The 17,499-nt window shown below is 42.0% G+C and overlaps 1 protein-coding gene across 6 annotated transcripts in view; it reads left to right on the forward strand.

Annotated features, from left to right (window-relative positions):
• The window catches only part of CADM1 (cell adhesion molecule 1), a 357,698-nt gene that overhangs the window by 315,840 nt on the left and 24,359 nt on the right, over positions 1-17,499 (forward strand). For 2 of the 6 annotated variants that reach the window (XM_013969498.2, XM_018059752.1), the window contains exons 7-9: positions 1,375-1,547; positions 6,007-6,087; positions 16,673-16,705. In XM_013969498.2, the coding sequence (XP_013824952.2) occupies positions 1,375-1,547; positions 6,007-6,087; positions 16,673-16,705 (287 nt within the window). The remainder of the gene's footprint in view (positions 1-1,374; positions 1,548-6,006; positions 6,088-16,672; positions 16,706-17,499) is intronic. The other 4 variants (XM_018059753.1, XM_018059755.1, XM_018059754.1 and 1 more) reach the window with 3 other exon arrangements.

Below are 17,499 nucleotides of genomic sequence, written 5' to 3' on the forward strand. Positions count from 1 at the left end.
TTTCAGCTGTCAAGCAGCGGGACAGTAGGTCTGATTGCCAGGCAGACCCATTCGCCATTGCCTGCAAGGAAGACATATGCAAGGCTCATTTTTAAGTAATTTACTGGGTGGTGATGACAAACCCACATGTAATTAAAGAAAAATCATGACTTTGCATCCCCCTGGAAAACTGGAATGCTGCTTGACAGGGCTCACTTGAGTGTCCGTTCATTATGAAGCGCGGGTCTTTGGTCCTGATGCTGCTCCTGGAGGTAGTGCATGAAATGAAAGGAAGCTACTTCTGTGCTCGGATCCCTGTGACCCTGCCTTGAAAATGGCAGCTTTCAGACCCAGGCCTAGATGTGGCCTCGATTTCATAGGGGCTGCCTTGAAGGATCATAAATTCAGTGAGTTAGAAAGAGACTGTGTGTGTGTGTGTGTGTGTGTGTGTGTGTGCAACTGAGGCTCTGGAGTACCTTGTGAAATTTGCTTTTTCCTGATGGATACAAATGTGGTCTCTAATCATGAAAACACACTTGCCTGTGATGAGCCAGTGCTAGAGGCCCCCAGGGGTCCACATGGAGGAGTCAGCACTCCACAGCCATCCATCTGGGAGCCCGTCCCCGGGCGCCTGCGGATGCACACGCTGGGCAAGAGCAGCAGCACTGGGGGCCTTGGAGAGCCACGGAGGGCAGGCACCTTGCCCAGGCACATGTAGATCGGTGGATTTGGCCTAGGAGGGTGTGGTGGCATCTTGGGTTGGTGGAGGGTAGGTTAAGGGTAGGGAATAAGGGGACAGGAAGTGACTGCATCTTTCCAGAATGAGAAGAGGTGATTTTTTTTTTCTTTTTCAAACAGCAGAGGCCAGAGAAAGCACTATTCAGAGGTAAAAGTCCATTCCTTTCTGCAAAACAAGAAATCCACTTACGTGTCACAACTCTCTAAGCCAGTATCTCTGTGTGTTAGTAACCATGAGATTAATGCATGTATCACTAGCCCAGGATTTAATTTTTTTCCCCCTAATTAATGAGATGATTAACAATGGGTGAGCTCTGTCCTGTCTGAATTGGTGTGAAACCACACAGCAGGGCATAAAAAGAGGGCACATGGTTTATTTGCTGGTTTGTTGAAGATGGATTGGAAATAATGAGACTCCTGCTTGTGGCCTGTTGAAAGTTTTTCAACATCTGATAATATTTTTAAGAAAATTATATTCCAAACAGATTTGTAGAGCCTTCACAGCTGTAATTCTGTGAACTTAAAATTATCTCCAGTAGGTCCTCTTTAATTGTGTCACCCTGCATGGGATTCATTTACTGCGTGGGTGAGAAGTTTGATGCAGACATCTTGGTGGGAAGTCATAATGCAACCTGTCTCTCTCCCTTCCTTCTGCAGGCCTGTGATGGTGACTTGGGTGAGAGTCGATGATGAAATGCCTCAACATGCTGTACTGTCGGGGCCCAACCTGTTCATCAATAACCTAAACAAAACAGATAATGGTACATACCGCTGTGAGGCTTCCAACATAGTGGGGAAAGCTCATTCGGATTATATGCTGTATGTATACGGTACGTGAGAAGATGAAGCCCTCTTCCATTTGACTCATTTACTGTGTAGCTGCTGCTTGTAATTCACTCCTAAAGCTTTTGGTCAAGTTGCAAGCCAAAACGCCAGTTTGTTTCCTTCCAGAATTAAAGAAGCCTGGCCCGAGGTGGACCCCAGTGCCTCTACTAGGAGGACAGCGCCTTTTCTTTCCCTTTCCTAACCGTGGGGGTTTCCCACTAGATCACAGACTCTGGTCATGCTGAGTAGGAAAGCTGTGTCCTCAGGCACAAGCTATGGAGATTATGTTAGAAATAATGACTGCGAAATTCAGCCTTACCAATTAATGGCTCTTCAGCTCAGAAAGTCTATTCCCAGTGGTATTTTCTGATGATACCTGGGCTAGCCTTTCTCCTGCTTTGATGAGCAGAACTATCCTATTTTCAGCATGAAGCTATTACATCCCAGATGTCGCAAGCCAGTAAATACTTGGAAAAAAACAGAAAGTCCCTGGTAGCTCCGTTAACCACTATAGCCACTGCCTTAGACACATGTTTGTTTGTTTTTTTTCTTATTTGTCTGTTTTCTTAATATCTTTTTGCAGGATTATTAAAGCACGTGATCAGGAATTTCACTCTCTAGTCAACAAATATGTATTGTGCATCTACTTACACCAGCCATTTTAAACTTATTTCCCATTTACAGCTTACGGTCAATTTTGTGTCTAGTGAATATTCTCTATTTAGCTGAAGAGTGCACTGCTTGTCTAGTCTTATGATGACAAATTGAGTCTCCCCTGTCCAATTGAATCTCAGTTAGTTTTACACCAGGAAGAATAGTCATGAGCTGACTTGACACAGAATGAATAACCATACACATGACAGTTTCGGTGTCGTGTGAGTATATGAACAGGAGTGTGCATTTCTCTCATGTGAGCCATGCAAATAATCCAAGAATAAGTGTCTGTGATATATACACACACAAATCTACCTATGGGAAATCTACTCCATAACATCTTAGAACCTGACCACTTTCCCTGTGAAGAAAATAGGAGAACAATCTTTTTGATGAACTAGAAAAATCATTTAATGAAATGATTTACCCCAGGTTTACATGGATATTAAAATATAGTCCTTAACTATACCTGAGGTTTTCTTTCTTTAGCATAAAGCAGAAGTAAAAGCTCACACCTAATCACTTTATGTGTAGACTTCTGAGGTGCGTTTTCTTTACACACAACCCGTTTTGTCTGTTGTCCACACATTATGGCGTTAATTCTCCCCAGTAGTTAAGGAGATCAGAGTGAAAGGAATGGCGCTCCATGTAGGTGCGAAGAGGCTCTGTGTGCCCCACTTTCAGCCACCCTCGCTTTTTACTTCTATGAACCCCCCTGCCTTAACATCAGGGTTTGAGCCTCATGCAAGGCCCCAACCTTGCTGTTATCCAGGTTTACAGACTCTTTCAACTCTTTAAAAACGGCAGATGTTAAAAAAGCAGATACAAATTTTCCCAAGTCTATTATATGCTTCCTTGATTCAGAAGACTAAGTTACGTGGAAAAACAACTTTGATTTACTGTACCCACCGTTCCGATATCTCAAGATGAGAAACGTTTTGTGGATTTGATGGACAGGTAGTTTTAAATAATTTTGGATCCCAGCTTCTGGCTTAGCGTTTATTGAGGGCTCTCTCACTTCCTTCCACGTGCTCAGATGACAGTCTTACATGCATGATCACCTCTAATCTCCATAGTAACAAGATGACCAGGTAATGTCATCATGCTTCCATTTTAAAGATGATAAAACGAAGCTGAGAAGGGTCACATAAGTTGCCCAGGCACAAGTTTACTGAGTGTGTTTTGGACTCACTATACTTTGACTCCAAAGTCTATAGTGAAACGTGTGTCTTTCTTTCTTTGTAGTTACTCTTTTTCTCTCTGCTTCCTGGTAGAACAAGATTGTTCCCTGGGAATGAACTCTGGGCCAGAGCACATTATTTAAAAGACAGGAAACAGAGACCCATCCATTTAGGCGAGGGCATCTATATCCGCCTATCTCCCCAGCCCAGCATGGGGCGCTTCGCCTGATCTAGGCGGTTTGCTAGATCCTCAGTACGCTACCGTCCTTCTGTAACCTGAGCTGGTAGTAATGCTTGGATGCAGGCTAGAATGCGCACTCCAGTTCTTGCTGCTCTAGTGATAAAATGTTCTAGCAATTTGAGAAGATGGTAAGGAGGTTTTCTTTTCAAAGCCAATTGATTGCACTACTACAGTAACTTTCAAAGTTCTTTACGAACTCAGAGTTAACATGCCCTTAAAGTGTTTAATTCTCTGGAAGTAACTTCTTCACTTGGAGAATCTATCTAGTTAGTGCCTCAGCCCCAATTGGTTTTGTTCTTTTAGCCTCTATGTGTCAAATAGCTTATTAGCTCCACTCTGTATTTTCTTAAATAGTGACCTCACATTGCTCTTAACACTAGAAGTGATCTAAGCGTTATACCTGGTAACGGAATCTAATTCATTTAGGTCACTTGAGCCACATGTGAAGGACAGATTACCCCAGTAGTGGTAAAATAATTGAAAGTGTGTCAGTTTCACAAACTGAAAGGGACTGGTGACCTTTGTTTCTGAAATCTCTGCCCTCGTTAGTCTCTGTATCTCTCCGTGTCTGTAATCGTAGTTTCAGATCACCTTCAGGCGCACTTTGATTGTGTGGTGGACATCACACATTTTGTGCCAATGCATTTAGAAATAGGAGCAGAAATAGCTTTATAGTATATCAGGGGAGGTCTCCTAGCTACAGATGTTCCTTTTGAGTGATAAATATTGTCACTGAATCAGAACAAAGAAGACAGGTCTCCGGGCGCGGCTGAGGTGGGGCGTGGGCAGAGCAGGATATCTTGAGGGACCAGTGCCCTCGCTCACCTTGGCGTCCCCACCTCACCTGTCCCTGCATCTGCCACAGGGTGTGCGCGCATCTGGTGGTCTGCCGGGTCACAAAATGCCTCCCCGCCTGTGGCCTCCATAAGCAAGTATCCACAAAGCTCGATTGGACGTACTGTCTGTTCTTCTAAAAAAGCCATCTGAAATTATTAATTTAATCATTTCTACTCCTTGGAGGAGAATGGATTTTTTTTTTTTAACGGATTCCTTTTGGCGCTTGTGTGAGGCTGCTTTCGCTAGTAATTTGCTGGCAGCCTCAAATAAACAGAGTCTCCCCTAAAACAGACCCGTCTGCTGTTGATTCTTCCCTGTCAAATTTGCACATTTGTGTATGTGTGAGAGAAGTTTGTGAGAAAAATGAAAACCTCGGATTATTGATCAATGGTAGAATCTTTTAAGCAGACCGTCTAACCAAACTCCAAGATAATGTTTTTGTAAACTTCCAGGAAGTTGTGCCAACAATAAAGATACAATATATAATTAAAGTTTGGATGTATTAATTAGACAGTCTGAGAGCTCACTTGGAGATGAAAGGACACCAGATGTGTCAAGGAGAAAAAGTTGATGGGCTTTAGATAAAATTTAAAATCAAAAGCCTTCAAGTCATCTAATGCTCTATTATAGCAGAATGACTGCTTTAGTTCAAAGTCTTGCTGACAATTTAACACATTCAGTTTGATCATTTGGGTCAAAAATTTTTTTTCTCTTTCATATTTGCTTTCCCTTCCCCCCCCCAAATAATTTTTGAGATTATAGAAGAATATACAGTATATCAAACATCTGACAGAGAATTTCCTATCAGATTTCCTGGTTTTAGGGTCAAGTCTTGTTTATATTTAGTTGTCTTGTTTACAAGATGGAAATGTTCTTCAGTGTTATCACTGTCGCCCACGTAGGTCAGGCTTAAGCAAAGGCAACGAACTCATTAATATTTATAAGTTGTAAAATTTATTGACTTTTAAGAAATAAAATCTCAGTAAAATCTCACATGCCTGGAACTTGATATTTAGTGGTGACATTCTCTCTTCTTTGTATTTATTACAAGTATAGAAGTAGTTTTACTTCCTGCTGGGATGTATTGATGGAGAATAATGAAGTTAACAGTCAGAGAGCAAGAGGCAGGCGAGCACTCTTCCTTGGCCGATAGGAGCCCTTTAGATAGAGCAGCGCCATCTCCTCCTTTCTCCCACCGGTAAAAGTATGAAAGAAAATGCAGACATTGTACCCTCTCGGGACTGAGTCGGTCTAACCCCACCCTTTGAAGTTGGATGGGAGGGTGTCATAGGTGCTTATTTTTTCCTCCCTTTTCTACTTCTCGTCTTCTCATCCCTAGTTCACTTCATTAGTACAAATTTTCTTTTCTTCTTTTCTTAGCTCTTCTGGATTAGGCTTTGGGATATAATTAGAAGACATAAATCTTTGTGGGGGGATGGGGGTTTTGAGTTTCAAACAAACATCTCAGTGTCTTCATGCCTTTGTTTTGTCATTACTGGTCATTGTTGTGTTCAGCATTGTGGGTTTGATTTTCCTTTTTTTTTTATCCAGATCCCCCCACAACTATCCCTCCTCCCACAACAACCTCCACCACCACCACCACCACCACCACCATCCTCACCATCATCACAGGTACGGTACCTTCATTGCCATTGAAAATGTCCTGAATGTATATTGTCTTTCTGGTATGTATAAAAAAAGAAGCCTTAAAAGGTCTCTTTGAATCCTTGGAATTGAAGTATTCCTTCATTTGGTAATTTGAAAGACATTACATACTATGTTCTCAAGTTGAATCTTAAGGACCTCAGAAAAATCTTTAACATCCAAGCAATTTAACAGTAGGATCAGCTATTTTGCAGAATTCTTTTTTAAGCATCACCGTGCTAAGCAGAATGCTAGGAAAAATGGCAGCCTGGCTCTTAGAGGCTGGATAGCTTGTGTTTAGCCACGGTTGGCAAAATGGTAAGTATCCTGGCTTTGGATCCTCTCCTTGTCTTAATTTCATCTTAATCCACGTGAAAGAAAATACCCAGCCTTTACCATGCCTGTGTGGGCCATGTTCCTAAATGCATCATCCTTTTTGTCCCAGAGAGTACCTGCTGAGAGTGTGTCACCTGGGGACCCACCGTCCTTTCCACGCTGGGCACTCCTGTACCCCTTGCTGCCCTCCGTTAAACGTTGGAGGAGTGGAAGAGGCAGCCACAGCGGTTATCACTCTGTGGTTTAGCTCTTTGGACTCTCTGAAACTTATTCAAAAAGTTTCACTGTCTCCTATTTCTGACCATCACTGAGGGAGGAGATGTGCCTCCCAGTCCTTCTTCCTGGTCCTCAGCAGCTCTCAATGCTTGATATTGCTTGTCTGGGAGGCTTGGAGTTTTCTCTGCCAGCCAGGGTGGGAAAGGTTACAGCCTTACCATGTCAGCTAGTCATGCAAGATTTCCTTACATAAGGCTGCACCTACCTGCTATCGACAGGTACCTGCCCCAGAAACACGGAAAAGTAATTATTCTATGAGACCCTCCCCCGCCCCAAAAAAAAAATCTCTTTAAAAATTAACTTTTGCACTCCATCTCTGAGCCATGTGCTCTGGTGTACAATCCTATCACTGGACTTCTTTAAAATCGCTGAATAGTATACTCATCTTTATCCTCCTTACCACCCTAGATATGGCAAACATCCTTCACATTAACTTTCTGGAGATGTTTTCAGTTTTCACAGGACTTGGCAAGATAGACAAAATGAAAATTCTAAGTGGTCAGTGAAAGAGGAGGCCTCATCAGTTTATGAAATATAACAGTAGATGGTCTAATTTCACTTTTCTTCACCTTTCTCAAGTATTACAGTGGAACAGAGAACTTTGAAATAAGCCACTAGTGAGGATGGTTTGAATGGTGTTTGTGAAAACATCAGTGTGTGCCCTTAATTGAAACGCTTCTGAAAATCCATCAATTGGTGTGTGTGTCTCACTCTAAACTCAGCTCCAGCCAGGCTGCTTCCTAAATTCTTCTCTGTGTGTATTTCCCTTTTAGCTTTCTGTTAGTTTCTTCTGCTTCTTACGTGAATTCAGTTTATGAGTAGAGCAAATAGATTCCTCCCACTTTCTGTATCGTTAATAAAGACAGCAAAGACGCTCCTTCCTGACTCTGATTTCTAGAGCAACCATGCTAACATCTCTCCATGCTATGGACCAGGTGTTTGCCTTTCATGATTTCTTACCTCTCATCCCAGTAGTGAGCCAATTAAGCTTGAGCTCCTGTTACCAGGTTTTCATGAATTTTCCTATGAATGACCCTTTGAATGTCATTGTGAATGACATCCAGCCCACTCGCCACTGCCCTGCCTGTGTGAATCCATTGAGAAAACCCACTGACGGTCCTTTCTCTTTACAGCAGTTGCCCAGGTATGAGCCCTCCTTGATTACCTCTCCTTGTTTCCATCTAGGTAACCAGTCAAGTTTACAGCATAAGCGCCACATTTCTCCTTAGTGTGGAGCCACTACTTTTCACTTGTGGCTGGCCTGTCACTAGCTTAGGCCGTTTTTATTTGTTTTTAAAGACCCTTCATAACAGCCCCTCAACTCCTCCCCTCTCGCCGTCAATCTCAGCAACTTGGCAGAGGTGCTTCAATCACACTCCAAATCCTTCAGTCCAGACTGAAGCCCATTGCACGTCCTGAAACAGCTACAACTCACTGTTATCACAGTTCCAACCACGGAGACTCACATTTAAGAGGAAATTTTAAAAACAAGCAATGCTATGTTTCTGGCCACATCACAGGTACCTTTATAGGGACTTGTCTGCTCCTCCCCCTTGTCTCCTGGCCTCAGCTCAAGGTCATGAAAGACGATATCGTAGATGCACTTGTGGCCTCCTGATGTTCCTAGCGGAACCCTCTCTACACACAGATGCACTTGTGGGGATGAATGCCCTGATTTCTCAGTGGCACACCCAAGAGTCGTTAAAGCAAAATTGCCTCTAAAACAACACTGGAGAATCCATTGCCTTAATGGGTGTGATCTCACAGGCTTGCTATGTCTTAACAAGCAGTGTTATATATATTTATCTTGCCCAGAAAGTGTACTTGTGGAATTTAACATTTGCTCCTTTCTTCAAACAGATTAAAGGTTACGGAGCCGAATGATTCCACGTCCCATTTTAAAGGTCCAGGCCATCTCCTAGATTTAGATTGGTTCCTAAAAAAATCTTCCAGACTGAATCTTGACAAATGGAGAGCTAAATTAATTTCTACTGCTCTTCTTTCTTGTACTGTTTGGTATATTACAGCTAACCATTAGCCTTAAAAGCTTCAACAGCTAAATCTAGTGACAGTAACATAAAGCGTTGGCTTAAAAAAAATAAAAAAAGGAAGAGGAAGCCCACAGGCATCTTATTTATTTTCTCCCAGGCAAATGCAATGACTGAAACACATTCCCTAGGTCAGAGTTTCATTACAAGCAAAATGTACAAATGCAGTCGAAAAAAATGTTTTGAAACTCGAAAGGTCATAGATGATTTCTGATGTCTCTGAAAGGAAGTGTTCCAGCATTGTCTTTTATCTTCCACAACCGGAATAATCGAATTGTTCCCCTTGTTAGGGAGGCAGGCCTCCATGAGTTCTCAGTCACCTGACTCCCTCAAAACATGTTAGCACTTCATTCTGGAGGCCCTGGTAAAAGAGGAATTGTGAGCCCAACCTGGGCCTTCCCACATGGCTTGATGGTAAAGAACCCACCTGCCAATGCAAGAGAAACAAGTTCGATCCTTGAGTCAGGAAGATCCCCCAGAGAAGGAAATGGCAACCCACCCCAGTGTTCTTGCCATGGGCAATCCCATGGACAGAGGAGCCTGGTGGGCTACAGTCCATGGGATCGCAAAAGAGACAGATATGACTTAGCTATTCAGCAACGACAGCCTGACTTGATGCTGCCCACCCAGAATCATAGGTGGGTAGAGGAGCAGGGCATCCCTGCCTCACATCCATTCTGCGTGGGGAAGCTCTCCTGACTTAGATGTAAAGGCCACATCTAAAGGTAGCTTCATCTTTGGAAGATTTTTGCAGGCTCTAGAGTCCTGAAAGGATGAGTTGATGTCAGTTTGCCATATGAGCATTGTTGTGGCTTTGTAACTATTCACCCACCATTAGAATCTTTTTCTGAATAAGAAGCCATTTGAGGGATGGAGTTGGGATGGGAGCCGCACAGAGCCTCCTGTGATGTCCGTTAAGATTCTTTGGTGTCTCTGCTCTCTTTCATGTACATTGATATTCTAACCACATATTTCTGTTTTGACTATTGCTACTGGCAGGCCCCCACTTATTTTTTTTTTTCTTTTAACATCAAGTCTGTGTGGTTTCATTCATGGAAGATACATGCTATAATATGAAAGTGCAAACTGCATAATTTAAATTGTCCCTGGCATCCTCTTCTAAAATACAGAGACAGCCAACCATTACCCATGGTAACAGTCCTCCATGGAGATTCCTTTCAGAAACCAGAATCAAAGAAAAATCTATTGCCATACAGGGGGAGCATTGTTCTGTTTTGTTTTGAGCTTTCTTTAAAATTGGTTGATTTTGTATATCAGATGTACATAAAAATACCTGTTTTGTGTTTGGGGATAGTTTTGCCCCTGTCTGCCAGTTGGGTCAGTCACCTTAGGGAAATATTCAGTGTTTCCTTCCATAGTTAATGTGGATATTGTATTGGATCTGCTTGGTTGTGCCCTGGGTTAGATGCTTGATGAGAAAAGTACCATAGAAAACAGCACTCAGTTTTAAACACCCTTAGCAGCCTAAATATAAAATTCAGGCCGGGAGGAGTTCAACCTGTAGGTCACACTTATACGTGCAACTGTCATAAATTAAAAAATTAAAATCACCTTAGAATAAGAAATGAATAGCTATAGGGCCAAAATCTGAAACACATTTAAAAATCCTTTCATAAGAATGAAGTAGGTCATTTCTAAATGAATTTTTCTCTTTTTGAAAGTACATATCCAATTAAAATATTTTGTGTTTCTTGGGAAAGAAAACAGCATGGATTTTCTTATTGGCATCTGAGCACCCAGTATTCAATATACCTTGGAGAAAGTGTGTCCCCCAGGCTCACACTATTATTTTGGCTTTCATAGTCTCCTATTCGTAAGCTTTTCTGTGTGTAATGTGGGTCAGATCACATAAATAAAGGAGGTGAGAACAGCCTTTATCCTTCGGGGATATTTGTAGAAGATGCCAAATTGGGGAAACTTTACACCCTGGCACATGTTTTTAGTTTCCTAAATGCAAAGGAAAGAAGTATACCTGTCTTAAGACTGACTATAGAGCTTCGCTCCACATTGAGCTGTCTGTTATCCAGGGTCCTGCCTTCATGATCCCTACACTCTGCTGTTGACATTTGCATGATGTCAAGGGTAATGCTCATAGGGCATTCATTCACCAAATATCAAGGACCCATAATATGTATAGCGGCGTGCTAGCACCCATGGAGACAGTAAATTCCTGGAACCCCTTGAAATATAGCTGAGGGAATAGATGATACCCACCGGAACTCAGTAGCAAGAGATACTGTGCACTTAGGGCTGATGCAGAAGATTGGCGAGATCATCACAGAAGTAGAAGCTGGTCTGTGCCATCAGGGAATGTATAGAAAGTGGATACGAAAGGATGGCATTTTGGAAATTAAGCATGAAGACCTAACTTTACCTCAAGCATCTATCTTCAGTGTGTTTGCCTGTCTTGTGTGTGTTTATATCCTGGGTATATACTAAACCACTGTTGCTAGGAGATACTCATCTCTCATCCTAGAATGTTTACTAAATTGCCTTTCTTCTTGAGTTTGTATCTACTCCATTAAGACTGTTTTTCATTCATCATTTACTGAATGCTTATCAAATGTTACTGATATATATGCCAGTATGTCTGGTGACAAGAATATTATTAGGGCCCTAGCAGACACTCAGGAGCCATCTTTGTTGTAATGAGCTCCCTTTTCAGGCTTTTGCCCCCTAAGTGCATTGACCATTTTTTTCCATACTGCCTCAAGTGTGCCCATTTTTATTTCACTGCTGCTGATAAGCTTATTACAGATGCCGACAATGGCCAACTGGTTTTGACCCATATTGACTTACAAGAGAATGGAAGAAATTAATGATGAAGGGCACCTGATTCTGCATTTTTTTTTAAAAGGGGCTGAGGGATAGGAAGTGAGAATTTTTCTAATGCTTCTAATCATCATTTCTGTCATCATCCATACTCTTATGCTCCTTGTTGAAAAAGAATCCAAGAGAGAAGGAATTGACATGTTTTCATACTGAAGACTGATGCACAACAGTGCAAAAAAAAAAAAAAATCATCTCACTTTAAATACAGGTTTCTTAGGATTAGAAAGTTGGAGCCATCTCATTGTTGGGCAATGCAGGGCTTGGCAGGAAGGACCCGGCCCTGGGAGTATCTACCCGGGGAGGAGTATCAGCTGCTACTTCTAGAGCTGCTCCCCACTGTCCACCATCAACCTCCTTGTCCCCACCTTCCCGTCACTGTCACCGTGCCTCGCCCCTCTCTGCCACGCCTCCCACCCAGCACTGACAAACAACGTGGGAGAGGAATTGTTCTCTTGTGAAATGAAACCATGGTACAGATCCCTATTGTTTTCAGAATATCTGGCTTGCCGATGCAGGGATCTCAGGGGCATAGCAGCACTCGTGAACAATTCTGAAGAAGCTTTTAACAAAACTTGAAATTAACCAAAGGAAAAACCAAACCTAGTCCCCTTCTCGCAGATCCTTGGTGCACAGCTTCTCCCCTCAGAGGAGAGGCGACGTGAAGACGGAAGGGAGCTTCCTGTGGGTCAGTCTCTCCCCTCAGAGGAGAGGCGACGTGAAGACGGAAGGGAGCTTCTCATGAGTCTCATACTCGGGCCTGTTAGCTTCATTCCTATCCACTTCCCCCATCCCTGAGAAATGGGAGTTTAATTAAAACCTAACATAAATAGGAAGAAAATTAACTGGGGAATGGGTAGAAAATAAATTTCAAAGTTTAATTTTTTAGCACGTATGTTTGCTTTCAATAGATTTCAAGTATGTCAGAAAGAAAGAAAAGAAAAAAAAAACTATAATATATATTGGCTAGTGCAGCACAACTGTGAGAATAAAATTGTCAGGGGAATTCCTCGCCTGCCCCGGCATCCAGATTTAAAGCAGCTCCATAACACAAACTGAAGAGGAATTCAATTAAGAAAACCCATTGGCTCCTTATTGACTTTAGTTAAGAAAATAAACCAAGGGAAAGTGTATTAAAATATGTCTGGACTTCTTAGTATGCTTTCATCTAAGCTTGTGACAATCAAAATGGCAGAATTTAAATTCTTTACAATTAAGCTCTGCTTTCGAGCAGGTTGGGTTCTCTGGATTATTACCCTGTGCATTTTTTAATGTATACCCTACTCCCACCCCTCCCTGCCCCCCAAAAAAAGGCAGCCTTGCAGTGAATCTGAGTATTGTGAAGCAGGAGCACCACAGAGCAACTGGAGAAGAAAAAGTATTTAAGGTTGTAAATTTAATTTTGTTCTTGGATTTTCATTTTCATTTATGGCACCCGTTGTGTTTGAGACCACGGACTAATTTATGGATTAGTTTTAAACCCCCAGTCTGTCACACTCAATGAACAATTCTAAGTTGGAGAGAATCCATATGAAAGGATTAGAATGTGCCACAGTGGAGCTTACACATGACTGTTTCAACTAAATAGTGTCCAGCTGCCTCACACACATTTTTTGGTGGGTTTTGTTTTGGGGATTTTTTTTTTTTTTTTTTGCTTCTTGGTTAAACAGCTAGAGTCTCTAATCTGACATATTGTCTGAACCTTTTGATTTTGAAAATATACTGTCATGTGAAATATAGGTGATGTTTAATTTATTCAAGGTAGAGTTCCATAAACTGTTTGTATGGCTGGGAGACTGAAAGTCGATATTTAGCGAAATGTTCATCTTTCAAACAGCAGTGCAGGCCCTGCCCTTGGTTACCTCGTTTAATTATACTCATAAAACAGCTAGGGAGTGACTATTAAGACCATACACACTTACTGGCTTTGCAAGAACGTGGGATTGTTTTTTCTTGACCATATACAATAAATGTACGATAAATTACTCCCTCATTGTAATTAAAATTAAAATAGAGACAATAGCTCAACAAGGCCTTTTTAATTTCATAGCCCTATACCACCGTTAAGTCCACCTCAACTTTCTGTGACCTATTTTTCTCCTAGGCTTAGTGCAAAGATTATTTTTTAAAGACAGCTACAGAATGAGGTTTGAAGAAAGCCTCCGTTAGGGCAATTAGGCACTCTCATTTTTCAAGTTAATTACAAGCCTATGTTATCTTCTACTGGAAAGTTACTGTTTGCGTCTTGCCTGTGCTTAGAATGTTGTAAAACAATATAGTGACCCCACAAGTTGATTCACAGGGGTGGGCTAGCACATCTTTCCAGCCTTCTGATTACAATACCTTAACAAATCCTACTGCACAGAGCCACACTCACTTCAGAGCCAGGGTGTCTATGGTTTCTGCGTGAAGTCGTAATGCAATTATGAAGGAGAATTAGATTCTGTCACAGTGCTGTCCTGTGGAGAGCACAAAGTCACTTCTAAAGGATTTTTTTTTTTTCATTCTTTACTTGAAATAGCCTCTGTTCAGATACCACACCAGATGCTCTTAGAGAAATGGAATCAGCAACTCCCCCAGTATACCCTCCAATCTCGGTCTCAACTTTGTAGCCAGGCTGTGTGTCTGCTGCGGTCTCTGCTCCATTGCTGATCCCTGGTTTTTGCCACTCCCAGCTGCAGTAACTGTGTTGTTTACTTGAACATGTGCTTGCTTTTAACTGTTCTAGAACTGTGTGTTTTCCTTCTCAACTTGCCTTTCTCTTCCCTGATGGGTGCAATTGATGGATTTTGCATCCCCAGAACAAGGAGGCAAGCTGCACTATGAACTTCTTTTGTTTATCCTATGGTACCCACAGAGTAGTGTACACCCAGCTTCTGTTTGTTTGATTTTGTCATAAAGCCAACATGATGTTGTGATATAGGGAGACAGTTTCTTGTCTTCCTACAAGTCATCTGTTAATGCTAAGACATCATTTTTGAGGACCCTTAGGTTTTACGCCAATCCCTTTCTTTCATTTTATGTTAATGATTTAACTGGTGAAAATAAAGCATATTAGAATGCTGCTACAAAAATAATGAACCAAAATGTTTACTGCTTTTTTAAAAAAAATTTTGGAAAAGAACCAGTGTCTAGCCATAGAATGTATAAACTTGCATTTAAGTGTTTCTGTACAAATGTGCATTTGATTTTGCCCCTCCTTTAAAAGCACCGCAAACTAACCTTGATTTGGATGTTTCAAGTAAGGAGGTGTGTTGTGAGCATCTGATGTAGAGATGTTTCAACTGTACAATTTTCGGTATTGTTTTTTAACTGCTTTATTTTATGCACACAGTAAGTATTGCGTTCTGATGTGGTTTATGTTTTTCTTTCCTTCATCTGTTCTTCAGAAACTCAGCTATAAGTTATATTAAGCTGCAATGGCCTCTCAGACTTGTAGTTAATTCTGGCTCCTTAGAAGGGCTCTAATTTTTTGATGGTCTAGGATCCTGAGGAGGGCATGCCAATGAAGGGAAACACCGGTGTGAATTCATGTGTCATATTTACAAATCAGAAGCACCAGGCTCCTTGGACCAAAAACAAAGTTGCATTTTGGCATTATGGTGCATTTAAACATTGCCTGTGTCAAGTCCGAAAGAGTCTTTCGGAGTCTCTTAAACTCGTGAAAATAATTACCAGCTGCATGATTTTTTAAAAAAAGTACAGACAACTACTCAACAGTGTTAACCCCAAATCCCACTTCCCCTCGACGTGACCAGCTTGTGTGTGGGTGTCACCACTGCTCTGGCCAGAAGGGGTCCATGGAGGGAGACACCTTGAGAGGTGGAACTGAACGTTAAAACCCGGCCAGATGGGTTGATGGCGGAATGGAGTTGGCTAGAAGAGTGGTGTTAAATAAGACTTTGGAAAAAGAATGTCACCATGCATTTTGTTAGATATTTATCCCACTTCCCCTGTAGCCAAAATGAGAAAGGAAATTTCTGGAGCCCCTTGGGGAATTTTCCATGAAGAGGAGCCAATCCAGCAGGCCTGATTTTGAAGCCTGAAAGGTTTTGAAGGAGAAAACTTGAACAGCATTAGAAATAGAAGAAGAAAGAGACAAACCATGGTTTCTTCCACAGCAAGTGCATCTGGCAGTGAAAAAGCAGCATGTGCCATCTCCTAATTCACCCTGGAGGCAGGACTTCTGGCAGCTCACAGCAGTGAAAGCGGTTCTGGATAAAGGGTCTGGATGACTGGATGCTTTAACTTTGGGAATGTCACATGATGAGAAGTGGCGTTTCACGAATTACGTGGACCTGGTGTTTCCATGCCAGACTTCTGCTCTTAAGAGTGTAACATAGTAAGATCTGCAGTGAAGAATGGGTGAGTGGTGAGTGTCTGTGTGTGTGGGTGTGGGTGTGGGTGTATAAAGATCAGTCCAAAAACCTTTAACATGTTCATCCCCATGGCCTCCAAGTTAACTGAACTTTCCAGCTGAATTCTGCTGAGATAACACACTGGATGAAAAACTTGAACCCCTGTATTCATCTGCAGGCATCTGCTTATGAGCCGTGAAAGGATCCTAAACGTGCAACTGACTCAGTGACGCCTGATTGGGAGTAAAGCCCAAGTGCCTGGGTGGGTTGGGTTAAAACAAAGGCAATGTTTGAATGTATGAATCTGTTGTTCAGCCAGCCTCTCAACTGAGTGTTTGTGTCGCAGTCCTGAGCCTTGGTGCGTTCAGAGCCATCCACCAGTCACTGGGTTTGCACTGGTGTTTCTCATCACTTTGCATGTTCCCCTGACTCTTGTCTAGCAAATAGATGTGTCCTGGCAAGCCCCCCAAACCAAAGAAGTTACTGTTATCCTCACTGGCTCGCAGCTTTGAGCTGAAGGCATGTCTTAAAACAGTGCAACTCACTTCAAATGCTTTTGGCTTTTCATTTATTATTGCTTGTCACGCGATGTTCTTTGAAAGCTTGCTCATATATTATCTGTTCCATTTTTTTCCATTTTCCCTTTTTTTGCATGCCGTTCCTCCTGTTTCTTCCCTTCCTCCAATCCTCTGTTCCCGTCTGTAGACACCACGGCGACGACAGAACCAGCAGTTCACGGTTGGTACCACATTACTGTTTATCTACTTTCTCAGCACTGCTGAGCGGCAAGGCAAGCCTGGGAAAAAGAGAAATGTAGTCTTCAAGGGAAACTGTGTTCCAAGTAGACTGATCTCGTAAATGTACTCTAATTTGTGAGGCTTAAAAGGATGTCGAGTCTTGTCATTTCTGTTGAAAGTTTAGTGGCCAATGGATGCAGTCTGAGATGAGGCCGCCTCTGCGCCGGCTAGCTGGGTTAGAGGAAGTTTTAACTGCATGTAGCCCTTATTTCTACAATGCCACCAGACCCTGAAACATAAGGGACTCCAAAAAAAGAACTAATATTTGCCTTAAAATCATAGCATCTGAATTAAAGGCCCAGTTGCTTTCTTCATTTATGGCTAGAGTCCCGGGTACATCTTGAAGAGGAGTCATTTGTAGGACAGATCAGGGCGACGAAAGATTCCTGTTTCAATGCATGACGTAGGAATGAGGAAGAAGTTTGTTCTTTAATTATACTCCCAATTGTATTTACCTCCATGAGCACGTGTGCTTAATCTCCATGTGTGCATATAAGTTTATACATTTGGCAGAAAACATCTCCAGACTAAGAAGGATACCATACATACATTTCAACAGCATTAACTGAGACCTGAAAAAGATCATTTGTTGGGGGGGTATCTTGTAGACAAAAGACTGAAAGAACAAACTCATTATGATTTCAGCCAAAAGTGGATAAAAATCAAGTAAGTGAAGCTCAGGAGCAGGTATCAGGGAATCCTTTTCCCAGTTTCTCCTCTGACTTCCTAGGTTGG

Source organism: Capra hircus, chromosome 15 (genome assembly GCF_001704415.2).
Source record: "Capra hircus breed San Clemente chromosome 15, ASM170441v1, whole genome shotgun sequence".
Taxonomy (NCBI): domain Eukaryota; kingdom Metazoa; phylum Chordata; class Mammalia; order Artiodactyla; family Bovidae; genus Capra; species Capra hircus.